The 16,254-nt window shown below is 40.1% G+C and overlaps 2 protein-coding genes and 1 long non-coding RNA gene across 3 annotated transcripts; 2 read left to right on the top strand and 1 right to left on the bottom strand.

The window, feature by feature from the left end:
- Positions 1 to 2,612: 2,612 nt before the first annotated feature.
- On the top strand, positions 2,613 to 12,717 carry LOC109184037. The gene is made up of 3 exons (XR_002054693.1): positions 2,613 to 2,623; positions 3,166 to 3,167; positions 12,549 to 12,717. It is a non-coding gene; the product is annotated as an uncharacterized LOC109184037 (long non-coding RNA).
- On the top strand, positions 5,194 to 12,467 carry LOC109184036 (CCR4-NOT transcription complex subunit 10-like). Its single transcript, XM_019334077.1, has 6 exons — positions 5,194 to 5,875; positions 6,830 to 6,916; positions 8,104 to 8,286; positions 8,400 to 8,486; positions 8,617 to 8,688; positions 10,109 to 12,467. Exons 1-6 carry the CDS (start codon positions 5,657 to 5,659, stop codon positions 12,056 to 12,058), a joined length of 2,598 nt encoding a protein of 865 aa, XP_019189622.1. The 5' UTR covers positions 5,194 to 5,656; the 3' UTR covers positions 12,059 to 12,467.
- Positions 12,718 to 12,942: 225 nt separating the features above from the next.
- On the bottom strand, positions 12,943 to 15,726 carry LOC109184047 (12-oxophytodienoate reductase 3-like). The gene is made up of 5 exons (XM_019334088.1): positions 15,493 to 15,726; positions 15,153 to 15,293; positions 14,336 to 14,466; positions 13,895 to 14,077; positions 12,943 to 13,781 (listed from the first exon to the last, which is right to left on the bottom strand). The coding sequence occupies exons 1-5, from the start codon at positions 15,576 to 15,578 to the stop codon at positions 13,120 to 13,122; spliced, it is 1,203 nt and encodes a 400-aa protein (XP_019189633.1). The 5' UTR covers positions 15,579 to 15,726; the 3' UTR covers positions 12,943 to 13,119.
- Between the last annotated feature and the right edge of the window lie 528 nt (positions 15,727 to 16,254).

Genomic DNA, 16,254 nt, shown 5'->3' with positions numbered 1-16,254 from the left:
CAATTTACACTATCATTGACGCCGTCCGTGGGGACCTGAACGAGTCACTTTCTGTCCCGTTACTTTTCTTCCTTAACGACAAAATCTACCTTGCTTGATCGAGATGGAAAACATCAGGAGAAGTCGGAGTCGGAGCTACGTGCAGCGAGAAAACTCAACCCGCCAGGTTGGATATCACCCCGACAATGTGGCTGAAATTCTTCCCAAAGATGATCGACATCGACAGTTGGACCAATCAAGACACCTGATGAACGAGCTCACCTCCAACCACGCAAGACGAACCATGCAACCTACCCGGCATGCTGACCAACCAGCTGGTCAGACTATAGTCCATCTAACCATCTTGGTACCTAGAGTGGCATGCATAGTCCAAATATTCAAGTACCTGTGGCATATACCATGTTATCCTCAACACCGTGCGGGTCAGCAATGACTACGATGCACTATCAATAAGGGGTTCCACAACAAGATATGTCGTATCCATCGCAAGGGTTTGCCCAGATGTATCAACCATGGTTAGGGATCCCCGGGTATTACTTTGTAGCATCCACTCCTCACATCTCAATTGCGGAGCAGCAACAACTAGCCACGCAGCATGCCCAACAACGGTCCCCGCAACCCCAAAATCGCATCTTTGAGGAATTAAAAGTGGTAGACCGACCGGGTAGCTCAGCCGGACCGATCGGGTACTTGGAGGAAATAAAAGTGGTAGACCGATCGCGAAGGCCCAATCATGAAGGATGTGGAGGCCACCAATAACCTGACGTCACTCAACGAGAAAGTGTTTTTGAACGAATTCAAAAAAGTGTCAAGTCCCGACTGGGTGCTCGAGATAGTCAAAGTCACTCAAGGTCGAAGTCTCAAAGAACTACAGAGCGGAGGAAAATAACACCACAAGAGCAGTCGGTCGACCGGACAACCTACAATCGGCCGGTCTACTACTTGTAGAAAATTTTTCCGGCCGACAGCTTGATCAAGTTCGTCCATCGACATTAAAATTGATTTTAAACGAGTGACTACTCTTGACTCTACTTGTGAAAACTTTGATCGGTCGAGCATTCCTGGTCCTACAATTAATGATTTAGCCCGTTTCATGGCAAAAAAAAAAAAAGCAAAAAAAAAAAAAAAAAAAAAAAAAAAAAACATCCGGTCGATCGGTTTGAGATTTTGTCCGGTTGAGTTGTCCCGGTCCTACCTACACGATCTTGTCCGGTCGAGTGTTGCATCTATCCCGCTTCTTAGCGATGAGACCTCTTGCAGGTTGTCAAAAAAAAAAAAAAAAAAAAAAAAAAAAAAAACTCCCGGTCGGTCGGTTTGAGGTTTTTTCCGGTTGAGTTGTGATTAAGTTTACTTGTTTCCTGGTCCTTTCGTTTGAGGTTTTGCCCGGTCGAGTTATCCCGGCCCTACCTGCACGATTTTGTCCGGTTGAGTTTGTGATTAAGTTCACTTATTTCCCGGCCCTTTCGTTTGAGGTTTTGCCCGGTCTAGTTATCCCGGCCCTACTTGCACGATTTTGTCCGGTTGAGTTTGTGATTAAGTTCACTTGTTTCCCGGCTCTTTCTCGTTTCCCCGGCTCTTTCTCGTTTGAGGTTTTGCCCGGTCGAGTTATCCCGGCCCTACCTGCACGATTTTGTCCGGCTGAGTTTGTGATTAAGTTCACTTGTTTCCTGGCTCTATCGTTTGAGGTTTTGCCCGGTCGAGTTATCCCGGCCTTACCTGCACAATTTTGTCCGGTTGAGTTTGTGATTAAGTTCACTTGTTTCCCGGCTCTTTCGTTTGAGGCTTTGCCCGGTCGAGTTATCCCTGCCCTACCTGCACAATTTTTTCCGGTTGAGTTTGTGATTAAGTTCACTTGTTTCCTGGCTTTTTCGTTTGAGGTTTTGCCCAGTCGAGTTATCCTGGCCCTACCTGCACGATTGTGTTCGGCTGAGTTTGTGATTAAGTTCACTTGTTTCCCGGTCATTTTCTTTGAGGTTTTGCCCGGTCGAGTTATCCCGGCCCTACCTGCACGATTTTGTCCAGTTGAATTTGTGATTAAGTTCGCATAGTTTCCCCTGGAAATATCAGGTGATATATCTTCCGGGTAGACTTTTTCTGGCCGACCAGTACGATCCTACCCGACTAGTCAGTCGATCGTACCTACTTGTCCTCGCCTTTAGTGTACAAGTGAAAGCCTTACCTATTGGGTATCCTGCATGGCTTAAGATGACCTATTATATTTAATCATTTGAAGTGTTCTATTTGCAGTTTAGCTGCTATGTATTTGCAGGGCGAAGGGCGGTCGATCAGTCGAACAAAAAAAATAGAAAGAGGAGTGGCGATTTTTTTTTTTGGACCATGAGCGCGACTGGTCGGCTGGCTAACATGGCTAGTCAGTTAGAAGAAAATCGACAAACATCACCGATAACAAACAACAACGATGCAAGCAACGACTAGGCTAGTTTTCAGCGGCATGGATGGGCGTCTAATCGACCGGTTGAACTGACCACCTGGTCGGTCGGTCAGCCGGAATCAAACGACAAACAACACATCATCATCATCAACAACACAACCAGTCGTTAAAAAAAAAAAAAAGAGGCATGGTGGCAGTGTTGAACGGTCGGCCGGCCTATGCATTTGGCAGGTCGACCAAGGAGCAATGACAAGTGGCAACACCAACAAACAAACAACATCAGCACGCTTGGATGGGAGTGTCGGTTGGCCGACCTGGGCGATCTACCAGTGGACCGGGTGACAAAAAAAAAAACTAAACAAAAACAAAATAAAAGGATGCAACAACGGCGGAGCCAGGTGTCAGCAGGGACAGGCGATTGGACGGTCAGCCGACCTGTGCACGTAGTCGGTCGACCGACGAAACATCAGGCCACAACACCGACGAAAAAAAAAACAAAGAAACAAGCAGCGGAGATTGGTGGAAGGATATGCGGCTGACCGGCCGGCCGACCTAGAAAGCACCAGACAACGACAACGGATAGCAACAACAATGAAACAACAACAACATTGAAGATGGTCGGTCGACCGTTTGAAAAAAAAATGAAGGTCCAAAGCATCGAAAAGGAGTTTAAAAGAAAAAAAAAAACAAAGGAGAAGAGAAAAACTCACGTGGTGAAGAGGATGGAGGCGCTAGCGGATCAGTGACATTGTGGTTGGTCGGCCGGGCGGCAGACGTAACGAAGAAGAAAATGAAGGAAATTTTGTGTCCTAGGCGACTTGGAAGCTAGGGTTTCGGCCAAACAAGGAGGAAGAATAATAAAACAAGACAAAAAAATGGAGTGGAGCATGGAGGACAAGGCCCGCCGGCCGAGCCGTGCTCAAGACCGGTTGGTCAGGAGAAAAGGAAACAACAACAACAACGATGATAAACCTCAAACAGTGCAATCGGACCAATCGACCTCTCAAAAAAGAAAACTTCTCATTGCACATGCACCGTCTGATCAAGACTTCTTACAAGTTATTGGAAGTTTCAAAATTATCGGAAGGAGCACGGTAGGACGACCGGTCACCCTACGGTAGGTCGACCGGATGGCACTTTGTTCGTGACAAGCTGATTGGAAGAATTACGAAGGAAATAGATCTCACTTCTCGAACCCGACGATTCTCGCGGATTCAAGAAGTGGGGGACTCGTGATGGGTAAATACGTACAGAAGACTGATCCTTATGACCGATCCGTCAAGAAGTCATCCAACCGGTCCGTTACAATCATCGGCCCGACAAGACTACTTGTGGTCAACCGTACCGTTCGTACCGATAGGCCTCGTGACAAGAGAAGATGCTCTCGGATTACCCATGGAATCGTCCCGGCGGAAAGTCACCCGGTTGGTCTACCGTAGGGTGACTGGTCGGCCTGCAAGATGACGTAGCCTGCAGAGCCGAAAACGTAACTTACACGACATGTTACAAGGGCCAACTTGTGCTTGTAGAGCACGCGGCTGACAACCTGCAAAAGTAGCGGCTCCGCCTCATCGATCAGTCAACCTACACATAGTTGCAGAGCGACCGCCTGACCAAACCAATGGGAAGACGCCACGTTGAGCCACTTGCAGCAGGCGCATTAAATGCGTAGGCCGATTTAGTTAGTATAAATAGGAGGGTCTCACCCCTCATTTCAGAGATCTTCATCTTCATCTGATTACAACATCTACTCACTACATTGTAACCTACTATTTATTACTTATAATACTACTCATCGCTCAGTCGTCGCCTGGTAGACCGATCGACCGACCGACTGACCTACGAGCGCTTCATTCTACTCGTCCACAAACATACGTATTCGTAGTGTAATCGTAACCGCCGGTTCAATTTACATTATCATAGTGTATACACATTTGAATATCGATAGGCAGTTGAGACATATTTCGTGGTTTACCTCTTCCATCGAAGAGATAAGGTCTTTAAGTTTGTGGTTTAAACATTTTGCATTTGTGATAATAAATGAGTACATGAACTAATCCTTCATTATTGGGATTCACAAGCATTAACACAATTAGTCGATGAGTATCTCCCCACACACGCTACTAACTTTCTCCACCCCATTGCACTCTTGTTATTGGCGAGGATGGGAAAACTCCTCCATCCCCACCCCTATTCCCAAAAAAAATAATATCTCCATCCTGGCCCTTGGGAGAATCAAAATTTTCATTGACTCCACATATGATTTCCTTTCATAAACACAATAAATGTTTTTTCCCCATTATTTGGAGTAAAAAATAGCGGGAAACAAAACGAAAATCTCATGAATTCTAGATCACACATGCGTTCAACTATTGCGAAACTGCCTTTGTCCCCCTCTCCCCCTGCTATTTTGCCCTACTACTTCTCATTTGCTGCCAACTGTCCCTTGCCGCCCTTAGTCGAAAGCATGACCAGGTGAGGGGCAAACCCCCCCCCCCCTTCCCCCCCCCCCAAAAAAAAAAAATGCTAAATGCCTCACCAAACCGCCCCCTTATTTTTATTATTTGAGTATTGGAATTCTATATTTGATGTCTCCTCGCACTTTGACCTCTAAACTTTCTCCCTTATTCATTTTATACTCCATCATTTCAGTTCTTGCCCTCTCACCCCTTAACTTTGATTCTTAGCCCAATTCGCATCTATAACTCTTTTCCCTTCTTACATAGGCCCCCAAATTTTATCCAAAAACTCAAACCAATCCCCAAACGTAATTAATCTATAGACCTCCACCCTTTGAGTTCAATTGACTTTGGTCCCCAAACCTATTCCCCATCAATTTCTTTTTAAACTCGTCTTCTTCTCTAATTTGTGTTCTCACCGAGCCCCCAAACTTACAGTGAATTAACCATTTAGCCCTTTACTCTGATTCGCTCTAGATTTTCTCTCTATCCGCTTTCCCCCCACTCTCTCTCTCTCTCGTTCTCGCTCTCGCTCTCGCTCTCTCTCTCTCTCAAATCGGCGCATCCCAAATCGATACATACATGTAGTATCATATGCATATTCAGCCTTCAGATGTTTGAATGTATATGTTGTGTTGAAGCACTAGGGTTTTGAGTATCAATCTCACTCGATCTGTACGAATTGAGATTTGGATGCGGATAACGTCAACTGAGCCTTTAGAGTGAGGGTTTACATTGCGAAGCTTAGGGTTTTTGGATTGTTGCGGTTCATTTCCTACCGGAGGCTGTATCGATCTGTTGCTGGATGGATTCATCGGGTTCCTCTTCCTCAATGGCGATGTCGAATAATCGAGAAGCCCCTTCCTCGTCACCAGCTGTGGCGGCAACTGCGGAAGACGAGGTTGCACCCTCTGTTGCCTCCGGACTTGCCAAGGAGGCCGCTTTGCTTTTCCAGTCGGGGAAATTTAAGGATTGCATTAGAGTTTTGAATCAGCTCTTTCAGAACAAAGAAGGCGATCCGAAGGTGAATGGATTTTATCTTTATGCATTTATTTGAATTCGACATTCTTTTGGTTGTTGTTGATGCCTTATTAGTTGTATATGTTTCGGTAATTAGTTTACTTTTAGTTGGCGAGTTATATGATCTGCATGAGGGATTTGAAATTCGTTTTGTATTTTTATACAGATTGAATTTGGCTGGGTATACTTACTATACTAATTCATATGATTTAAGTTGGACAAAATTTGGATATGCTGTAGGCTATATTTCTGATAACTGGTCCACTTTCCTGTATGTTCTGTACATTTTTATCACTTCATATGAATATCTGCAAACTTTAAAATGGAACTGCACTATGTCACTTCAGTAAAATGATTGAAGTTTTTGGCAACAAGGGGTTGTTATGTTGAAATGATTAGTTAATGTTGGAGTTGGTTTTTTTAAGCCTTTGATAGTGGATTACATGTGGAAGATGCGTGGACTGGTTCTAGAAAGGAAGGTGAGTTGCCTGAATGGCGATTGAATGAGAGTGATGGTATTTGTAACTAAGCTGTTTTTAGTTTTGAAAGAAGCCTTTTAATTGGTGACCCAGTATGGACCAATCTATTGAGTGTAAGAGGTGTTGACCATCACTTCATTTATTTATTTTTGTCTGAATGCATTATAACGTAAATCTACATGTCTCCTGCCATAATTCTCCGAGTTTAGCTTTTCAAAATTAGTCCTTTTCCTTTTTCTATTTGTCCACTTAGCATAGGTGAGATTTATATTTCTATTATTAATCCGGAACATGATTAGGGTTGGTTCTGTTCATTATGAGCATGCTTGCAATTGTTATATTTTTTTAATTTATCAAGATATTAGCATTCATCAACAGCATTTATTATTACTGCGGTTTTAGTATATTATAATGATAATAATGAGGTTTTTGAATATGAAAGATATTCCTAATGTTCTCATTTCTTCTACACTACCTAGGTTCTTCATAACATAGTCATTGCGGAGAACTCTCAAGATGGGTGTTCAAATCCTAAGAGACTTATTGAAGAACTTAATAATTTTAAGGTATGTGTCTGGTGGAAGTGTCTGTTATGATGAATTGGCTGCTTATGTGCTGTCAAAATATTCTAGACAGCAGGTGTGCTGAAGAATACTAGTATATGTGTAGTTGATATAATTTGTTTACTTGTTATCAAGAATAACCTGTATATATGTATGCCATAGTGTGTATTGTGTAATAAGCAGCTAATGTTGCTGATATTTTGTGAAACGAGAAGAGCACGGTACCTCCTTTTAAAGGGTTTAGCCAGAACACTGCCAACAGGAAGAATATTATTCTGTGTTTTATTGCACATTTGCGTACAAGGGAATATTATTTGTTTCTTTTTCATTCTGAAGTCATGTGCTCAACTACAGCTGTGACTTGAATTCAGTGATTCCTGAAATTGTGTATTCAACTACAGCTGTGAGTTGAATTCAGTGATTTCTGAAATTGTGTATTCAACTACAGCCGTGATTTGAATTCAGGGATTTCTGAAGTTTTCTTTTACCCTTTTTTCTTTCATTTTGTTCCATCACATTTCAAGAATGAAAACTTTCCTAGCACAAACTCATTATTTTATTTAGTTCTTTGTCATTCATCATTCAAGAAGCAAAGAAGCTATATTCCCCTTCTTACTTCTAGAGCTTTAAAATGTGGAAGAATAAACTTCAGCTCTAAATTTGAGCTGTTCTATGTTTAAAAGAAATATTAAAAAATATATATAACCTTTAACTCAACTCTTAATCTTCTTCATTAAAAAATAAAAAATAAAAAGGAAACAACCAGGGCTAGAGGGTTTATTTTTAGTTTTGAGCCAACCATTTCGAAAGCTGGAATTGAATGAAGGTTCTGATTGTAGTTTCATCTTTTTGACAATTGCTCCTAAAATACTGACTTAATGTCTGAATTCTTTTCTTTCTGAACTAAAAAATTTGGCTGGAACTAAACTGTACTTGGTATGGAGAAGATTAAACAATCAAGATTATAAGAGGAAAGGACTATGCTTATAGATTTCAGGTGTGCTTTGCTATGCATTCAATTGTTTGATACTTCTGGCTAACATGAAATTCTTATTTATTGTATTTTCATTGATGCTGAGGCCACTTTTTGAGACATTTAGATGTCACTTAACTACACTCCTATGTTTAGTGTGCTTTTTAAAAATCTTTGTCCTTTCTTCTTATGCACCTTCACTTCTTTTCTTATTTAGAAGCAAAACGAACATGTTGTTGGTCCATCTGGGGACCGTGCTGAGGCTACTGGCAATGTTGGTATTAAAACTGTGGCTGGAATTAAAGGAACGAATAGCTCAGCAAACCAGGATTCTAGCCTACGTAGTTCTCAAGCTGTTTACACTGATGAATTTGACCCCTCAGTTGCAATGTACAACCTAGTATGTTCCTTCTTTACGCAAGTGCTAGTCCGTTTTCATCTTGTTGATTTGATATGGATCTGTGCTTTTAAGCTTTTGATGGCTTGTTTGAATTCACTCATGTTCTTATACAGGCAGTTTCTTGGTTTCATCTGCATGAGTATGCAAAAGCATTCTCTATTCTGGAAGCATTGTTTCAGAATATTGAACCAATAGACGAGGTAAAGAAAGCACTGTGAATTAGATTATATCTGAGTTGTTCACATTATGATGCAATATGTTGATAGACCCTAGGAGTTTATTAAGCATTACCTTTCATTAGTTGATAGACCATTTATTGTTCATGTGCAGGATACTGCAAAACATATTTGTCTTTTGTTATTGGATGTTGCATTACTTTCCCAGAATGCAAGAAGATCAATGGTAACTTATTTTCACATCATTTGATACTTGGTGTATTAATATCCTGGAATGCCTTGGTTAGTTTATTTGATCTGTCAGTGAAGCACATGCTTGGGCTAATTTTCCTTTTCCCACAGGTTTATGTTGGTTTGCCTATGGCTGAATGTTTGTTAGCCTTTAGTCCTTGTGCTCAAGAAAAGATAATTTGGAAGGAGGATTTTAATGAATTACGTCCTACTGCTTTGACTCCAAAATTATACATTATTAGTTGTTCATGCTTTCAGTTTGGTTCACTTTCTGATGAATGTTTTCCATAGGGCTCATCAGCTAGTGGCAACTTAATAGATGGAAATATGCACATAACTCAACAAAAGCTTTTCTGGTTCAGTCTGTTTTTTTACCTTGGTTGTAGATATATGTCAATGGCCTGAATGCAGTTGAAGAAAAGAAATTAAAGCTGGAAAAAAACAAAGAATTGAATTTTGAATAGTCATTCAAACTGGGTGGATTGAATGATAAATCCTTTTGGTTGTAGATATATGTCAATGGCCTGAATGCAGTTGAAGAAAAGAAATTAAAGCTGGAAAAAAACAAAGAATTGAATTTTGAATAGTCATTCAAACTGGGTGGATTGAATGATAAATCCTTTTGAAATTGCGTAGAAGGTTAGGAGTATTTCATGTTTTTGTAGAACTGCCAGTACATGGGTAGAGGTTGGGGATGCAGCATAATGAACATGCGAACTATTTGTAATCATTCTGAGAAAGAATATCTGACTTCATTTTGTTTTCTGTTTCTGTTTCTAAGATGTTCTGGAAAATATAAATTCTAAACTTGAGTTCAAAAGGACAAATGAGTCTTAGGGACAGAAATTGAAGTCAGCTTGCTTGAGCTGGTACTTAGTAGACTTTCACTTTTTTTTTTTTTTAATTTTTAATTTTTTAATATTCATATTTATTTATTTATTTATATTTTAGCCCCAAAATTTACACTTTTATGACTCTTATAATAGGACTTCTGTTTATATAGTGATAACTGAGTGACTGAAATCTAACATTACAAACATCATGGATGTATGTATTTTTAAATTGAAGTTCACGGGGTGCCCTATTATTTAAGCAAATAGTTTTTTGATGTTGGAGTCTTGGAGATGGCCCAGATGGTTGCCAATTCATGGGGAGCCTTTCAGAATTGTATTTAAGACACTTGGAAGTATGAACCTTTCTGTAGTTCTGGAATTATTGCATGGTTCCTTGATATAGGAATCACTTGTCATTGGCTGACTTTTTGTTTATTAGATTGTGCTGTGCTTCAAATTGCTATGTGAGGATTAAATGCTCATGGTTGACTTTAGTTTTGGCTCTGAAATGATTTTTTAAAGTATTTATTATCAAGCTCTTTGTCAAACTGCATATCTAATGCCTTTATCAATTGACTCTAGGATGTGATTGGCTATGTGGAGAAGGTCTTTTGTAATAATAGTTCGACGAATCAAGCTGCCAGTGGGAACTCAACACAACCTGCTTCAACCATTGTGGCAAAATCTGTTTCGGTCTCCAACAATTCAACTGTTCCTGATGCACCTGCTTCTGATTCTGTAGTTACAGCAATTAACTCCGAAGGTTCTTTAGCTAGATCCTTATCTGAAGAGCGTCTTGAAGATGATACATTGCATTTAATATCATCAATTGAGATGAGTGGGCAGAACCCACCAAGACAACCTGGTATACAACCTTCAAATGATCTTCTAAAGAACCAAGCTGATGAGTCCATCTCAACAAATGATATGAGAATTAAGCTGCACCTTTGCAAGGTTCGCTTTCTTCTCCTTACTAGAAATGTCAAGGCTGCAAAACGTGAAGTTAAGATGGCCATGAACATGGCACGTGGCAAAGATTATTCTATGGCACTTTATTTGAAGTCCCAGCTGGAATATGCTCGTGGAAATCATCAAAAAGCAGTCAGACTGTTGATGGCTTCAACTAATCGGACAGAAATGGGGATTTCTAGCATATATTATAACAACCTTGGTTGCATCTATTATCGACTTGGCAAGTATCACTCGTCTGCTGTATTCTTTTCAAAGGCTCTGAGTAGTAGCTCACCTCTACGAAAGGAGAAGCCTCTGAAGCTCTCAAACATCTCTCAAGATAAGTCTTTCTTGATAGTATATAACTGTGGTATGCAGTACTTGGCTTGTGGGAAGCCACTACAGGCAGCATGCTGTTTTTACAAGGCTAGACATGTATTCTCTAACAGTCCTCTTTTATGGCTGCGAATTGCTGAATGTTGTCTAATGGCTCTTGAAAAGGGACTCCTGAAGTCTACCACATCTGTTTCTTCTGACAAATCTGGATTTGAAGTCCATGTTATTGGAAAGGGAAAATGGAGGCAACTTGTTATAGATGATGGGTTATCAAGAATTGGACAGGGTAATTCCATAGGTGGGGAAGATTTGGCACTTGGTGATGGACAACCTAATCTCTCTATGATTGTTGCTCGGCAGTGCCTTTTAAATGCTTTGGTTTTGTTGAGCCGTTCTGAGCCGAAAGATGGTGTGACTAGATTGCCCAATGCTGTTCTGACAGAGGAAAATGAATCAAGAGAAGCTGTATTATCTAAGACAACAAATTACAAAAATGCATCAGGCAGTGATACTAAGGCATCTAATGCAGCAATGTCAGGTCAGATTAATGCAAATGGGGAACTGAAAGAGCAGAAGGGTGGAAATAGTCAGAATGTCTCCCTCCTGAGCTCCATTCCAGATTATGAAGATATTTGTAGAAAAGAAAATCAGATGCTTGAGCAAGCCCTTTTGGCAGATCTGGCTTATGTAGAGCTTGAACTGGGGGATCCATTGAGGGCTCTATCAACAGCAAGATCTCTATTGAAACTCATTGAATGTTCCAAGATATATACCTTCTTGGGTAATGTCTATGCAGCTGAGGCTCTATGCTTGCTTAGCCGGCCAAAGGAGGCTGCGGAACATTTGTCAATGTATCTTTCTGAGATTAAGGGTGTTGAACAGCCATTTAGTCAGGAGGATGTGGAAGCATGGAGAGTGGAGAAGGTAGTGGATTCAGAGGAGTCAAATGGTGGCTCAACAACTATGAACGAATCTCAAGGTTTTGTGTTCCTTAAACCAGAAGAGGCTCGAGGTATTCTGTTTACCAACTTGGCTGCCATGTCTGCAGTTCAGGGGGATCTTGACCAGGCGCATGCATATGCACTAGCAGCAGCGGCAATCATACCCAGGAGTACCAAAGCTATACTCACTGCAATTTATGTTGACCTTTTGCAAGGGAAGACAAAAGAAGCTGTTGCCAAGTTAAGAAAATGTAGTTCTGTTAGATTCATTCACAACAGCCTACCCACAAATGGTTCTTTATGATGATGATGATTGTATTGGTAGTTTTCACTGGTTGTGTCAAGCCCACCCTTCTTCACATCAGGTTAGAAGGTAGTCTGACAATCCCTATATAGGTGATTTGTACCATATATAGTTCATCCCAGGAATAAGTTTTCATTTGTAACTTTTCAATTTTACATATTCAGTTGTAGGTTTATTTTGGTTGGGGGGTGAGGGGGGGAGTGGGTGCAGAGATTATTTTGGCTGTTGCAGATGCCACCACCTATAAGAGATTTGAGATCTGTAGTTTTTGTTTTAGAGAGCTGTGTTTTCTAGAGTCTAATTTTAGCTTCCCGTTCCAACCTTCCAAAGGTATAGAGTTGTGCTCTCAAGAAGATGAATTAAAGAAATTTTAATCCTTTACATTCTCAGTAAAATCATGAATGATTTATTCTTTCCTCTAGTTAGAAAACACATACATGATAACCCAGCCTAGCCCACCAATGGCTAATGCTGAGCTTCTGCCTGTGAGTTATTTTCCAGGTTTATGCTTCCTTATCATGTTGACCCAAGTAGTTCCCTGCTCTTCTTGGTTTGCTTAGTGCTCAGTACTGAATGTAGTCTTGATTGATTTTGTGGTTCTTACAATAATTTGGTAGTATTTACAGGGGTGTTTGGTAAATAGTTGTTAGTTGATTGAGTTAGTGGGTTTGATTAGTTGATAGCTGATTGTAAAAAGATGTTTGGTAAATTAGTTGATAGCTGATTATTTGTAAAATGACTTTCTCAAAAAAGTTGCTTTGAGTATTTTTTTTTTTTTTTTTTAATTTTAGCGTTTCAAAGCAAAATGCTAATTAATGAAAACAACAGTTGGTTTGGGAGAAAATACATGGCGTTATTTGTTGAATGTTGAAACTTAGTTGACGAGTTGAAAACAACCACACATTAGGCACAAGAGTGCTATTACAAATAATATCTGGTCCCTTAGTTTCATATTCACTCACTGCAGATTGGACCCAGTTACATGGTAAAGAGACTGACAAGCTTAAAGCACAAAATTTAGCAAACTATATTCAAGCTTCTTGAGGAGGGCAAGAACAAGACTACAGACGCGAAAAAGGTCGGTTACTTCCCCTTTCTTTGTTAAGGAAAGGGTAATCTGTATATCCCACAACAGGATCCTGGGTATAGAATGTTTTCCTATTGTACTTGTTGAGGGGTGCATCGAGCTTGAATCTCAATACTAAGTCCGGGTTTGCAATGAAAAGTCGACCATATGACACCAAGTCTGCGTCCCCTTGAGCGATAGCCTCAATACCAAGCTGCCTCGTGTATCCACCGCTGCAAATGAAAGTCCCCTGATAGGTGTTCCGCAGAGTAAGCATTAGCCTTGCCTCCTCTTCTTCGCTGCCTTGTTTGCCTGATTCTGTTTGCCCATAGGCTACATAACGCGGCTGAGTCACATGCAGATAGGCCAGCTTGGTTCTGATATCTACTTGTAGCTTGTTAAGCCTTTCAACAACTGCCAGGCCTAGGCTGAGCGGGCTAGAGTCCATGGCATCAAGATGGTCGATTGCTGGTGAAATTCTGACACCAAGACGATCAGCACCAATGGCAGTTGCAACCGCTTGAACCACCTGCATAATGAATTTGCAGCGGTTTGCAAGAGATCCACCATACTCATCCTTACGGTTATTGATCCCATCTTTCAGAAACTGGTCAATGAGATAGCCATGAGCTCCATGGATTTCAACACCATCAAACCCTATATTTTCAAGTTAAACATACGAGTTATTGTCCCAGGGCAGCACACTATGCAATGTTTTAACGCCAACAACATAAAGAGCATAAATATACACGAAAAGCAAAAAAGAAAACCTGCTTCAATAGCATTAATAGCTGCAATGCGATAATACTCCACCACGTTTGCAATATCATCGACTCCTACTGCCCGTGGTTTAGGATAGATACCATGACTCCCATCCGGCATCAGTATCCTCCACCTCTTTGATATTGGCTTATCAGTGGAAGATATAGGCGCGGATCCACCAGGTTGATACACTGCCCAATTTGATTCAAACCCACCACATTAGAAACATCATTGACCACATTTGAACAACTTCATAACAAAATTCAGGTTTCAAGAAAGACATTCACATCATATTTATAGAATAATAAAACGATGCATATTGTTCTATGAAGCACTGTATGTGCACACTAGTTCATTAAAAAAGACCAGGAAAGAATACTAACAGCAGTTATCATCATCACCATCACCATGTTCAATTACTGAAGTAAATAAATAAATAAAAAGACTACCTTGATGAGATGCACGACCCACATGCCATAGCTGACAGAAAATAATAGCACCCTTGGCATGGACAGCATCAACCACCTTCTTCCATGCCTCCACTTGCTCCTTTGTGAAAATCCCGGGCACATGTGGAAACCTAAAACCAATTAAAATTCACTCAGAAGCTAGGTAGCACAGAAACAACACAATTTACATACTGAATGGTCACAATTTACATACTGAATATTCACAATTTTACATGCTAAATGTTCACAATTTACATACTAAATGTTCACAATTCAAATTGTGAACATTCAGTAGGTAAATTGTGTATATTTTGAACTCGGTCCACCTTGTAAGGTGGACCTGAGTCAATGGTATAACTATTGTTGATTCTTTGGGCTGAAAAGGATTATTGAGAAAATATAAAACAGATACTATCTTGTAAAGAATTATGAATTATGAGTATTTAAAAAAAAAAAACTTTTAAATACAACTTACACAACATCTTCACATAAAGTGACAAATAATATAATTTCAAACTCAACAAGTCAACAGTGCACATAAATTGTATTCACTTTCTAAGGAGTATTTTTTTTATGTTTCTTTTCAGCCACTTGCAAAGTTGTTATCAGCAGACATCACTGATCCCACAAAGCATTATATTAAGCACTATATTTTATCCCTATCCATATTTAAAAAAGGTTCAGAGAACATGCCATGATAGACTAAAGGAAATACACAAACAAAAAGGTAAAATGATTGAAATATTGAACAAATACACACACACACACCGCTATTGACAATAAAGTCCCTATAAAGTCATGAAAATTACACCCATACCCAGCAGAAGTTGGGTCAATCATGGTCCCCTCAGTGATGAGAAATCCACCTTGGGTAGCCCTCTGTGAATAGTACTCCGCCAGCGCCGCCTGTGGAATTCCATTTATTGCTCTACACCTTGTACATGGAGCCAATACTACCCTGCAATATTATACCACACAAATTTCAAGGGTTATTTGTAATCACTAATCATCACCCTAAAGTCTCCAACTTTTTTGAGATTTTTCCCAAAATGCAGAGAGATCTAGAGATTCATGGCAGATACAAAAATACCCATTCTTGTTTTGTCAAGGATCGTGAAACAAACAAAGTACCCACTTCGTTTTGAAGCAAAACTTACCTGTGGGAGAGGTTGAACCTGCCCATCTTGTAGGGGGAAAAGAGGCTTGGCGTTGAGCCTTGATCCAGCGACGAAGTTCTAGCCATGGTGATGAACAATTGCTGAGTTGACGATCAGAAGTGAATCTGTAGAGAAAGGGAGAGAGATGGGGAGGAAGAGAACTTGAAGAGAATATAAAGTTGAGAAAGTATGCTGAATGGAGGAGAATAAAAAAGTTGAAGCACGATTTCCACAGAAATGGTGTGCGGAAAATGAGAATGGAATAAGATATTTGGCCATTGAAAATATTACAAATAATTATCGTGTTCATTCTTAGTGGGAAAAGAGATCAAATAAACCTTCCAACTTTACTTAAGAAGTCAATTAGGTTCCAAACTTTTAAAAATTGTAATGAGACACATTAATATATTAATTTAGTGCATTAAGATCCAAAAATCTAATAAGTACATGTAATAGCAGGTCAATAATGCACCGACAAAACTCCAACAACTTTTCGAGAACCTCTGAAAAGAAAACGGCAAGGCGTAAAATTTGAGGCATAATTGACTTCTTAAGTAAAGTTGGCAGGTGTATTTGGTCATTTTCCCTATTATTAGTATATAGAAAGTCTATTTTTAATGTATCCAATGTTCATAAATGGCCAAGCACCTTGTGCATCGATGACACCTGGGTTAGACCTGCATATGAGAGGTTGTGATTTTGAGCCTCAATAGAGGCGTTATTGGCTCTTTGTGTTTTAGTAGGTTGAGAAAGTAAGAGTCA

This window comes from Ipomoea nil, unplaced genomic scaffold, assembly GCF_001879475.1.
Source record: "Ipomoea nil cultivar Tokyo-kokei standard unplaced genomic scaffold, Asagao_1.1 scaffold1237, whole genome shotgun sequence".
NCBI classification, from domain to species: domain Eukaryota; kingdom Viridiplantae; phylum Streptophyta; class Magnoliopsida; order Solanales; family Convolvulaceae; genus Ipomoea; species Ipomoea nil.
This window is presented reverse-complemented; position numbering and strand designations above follow the sequence as displayed.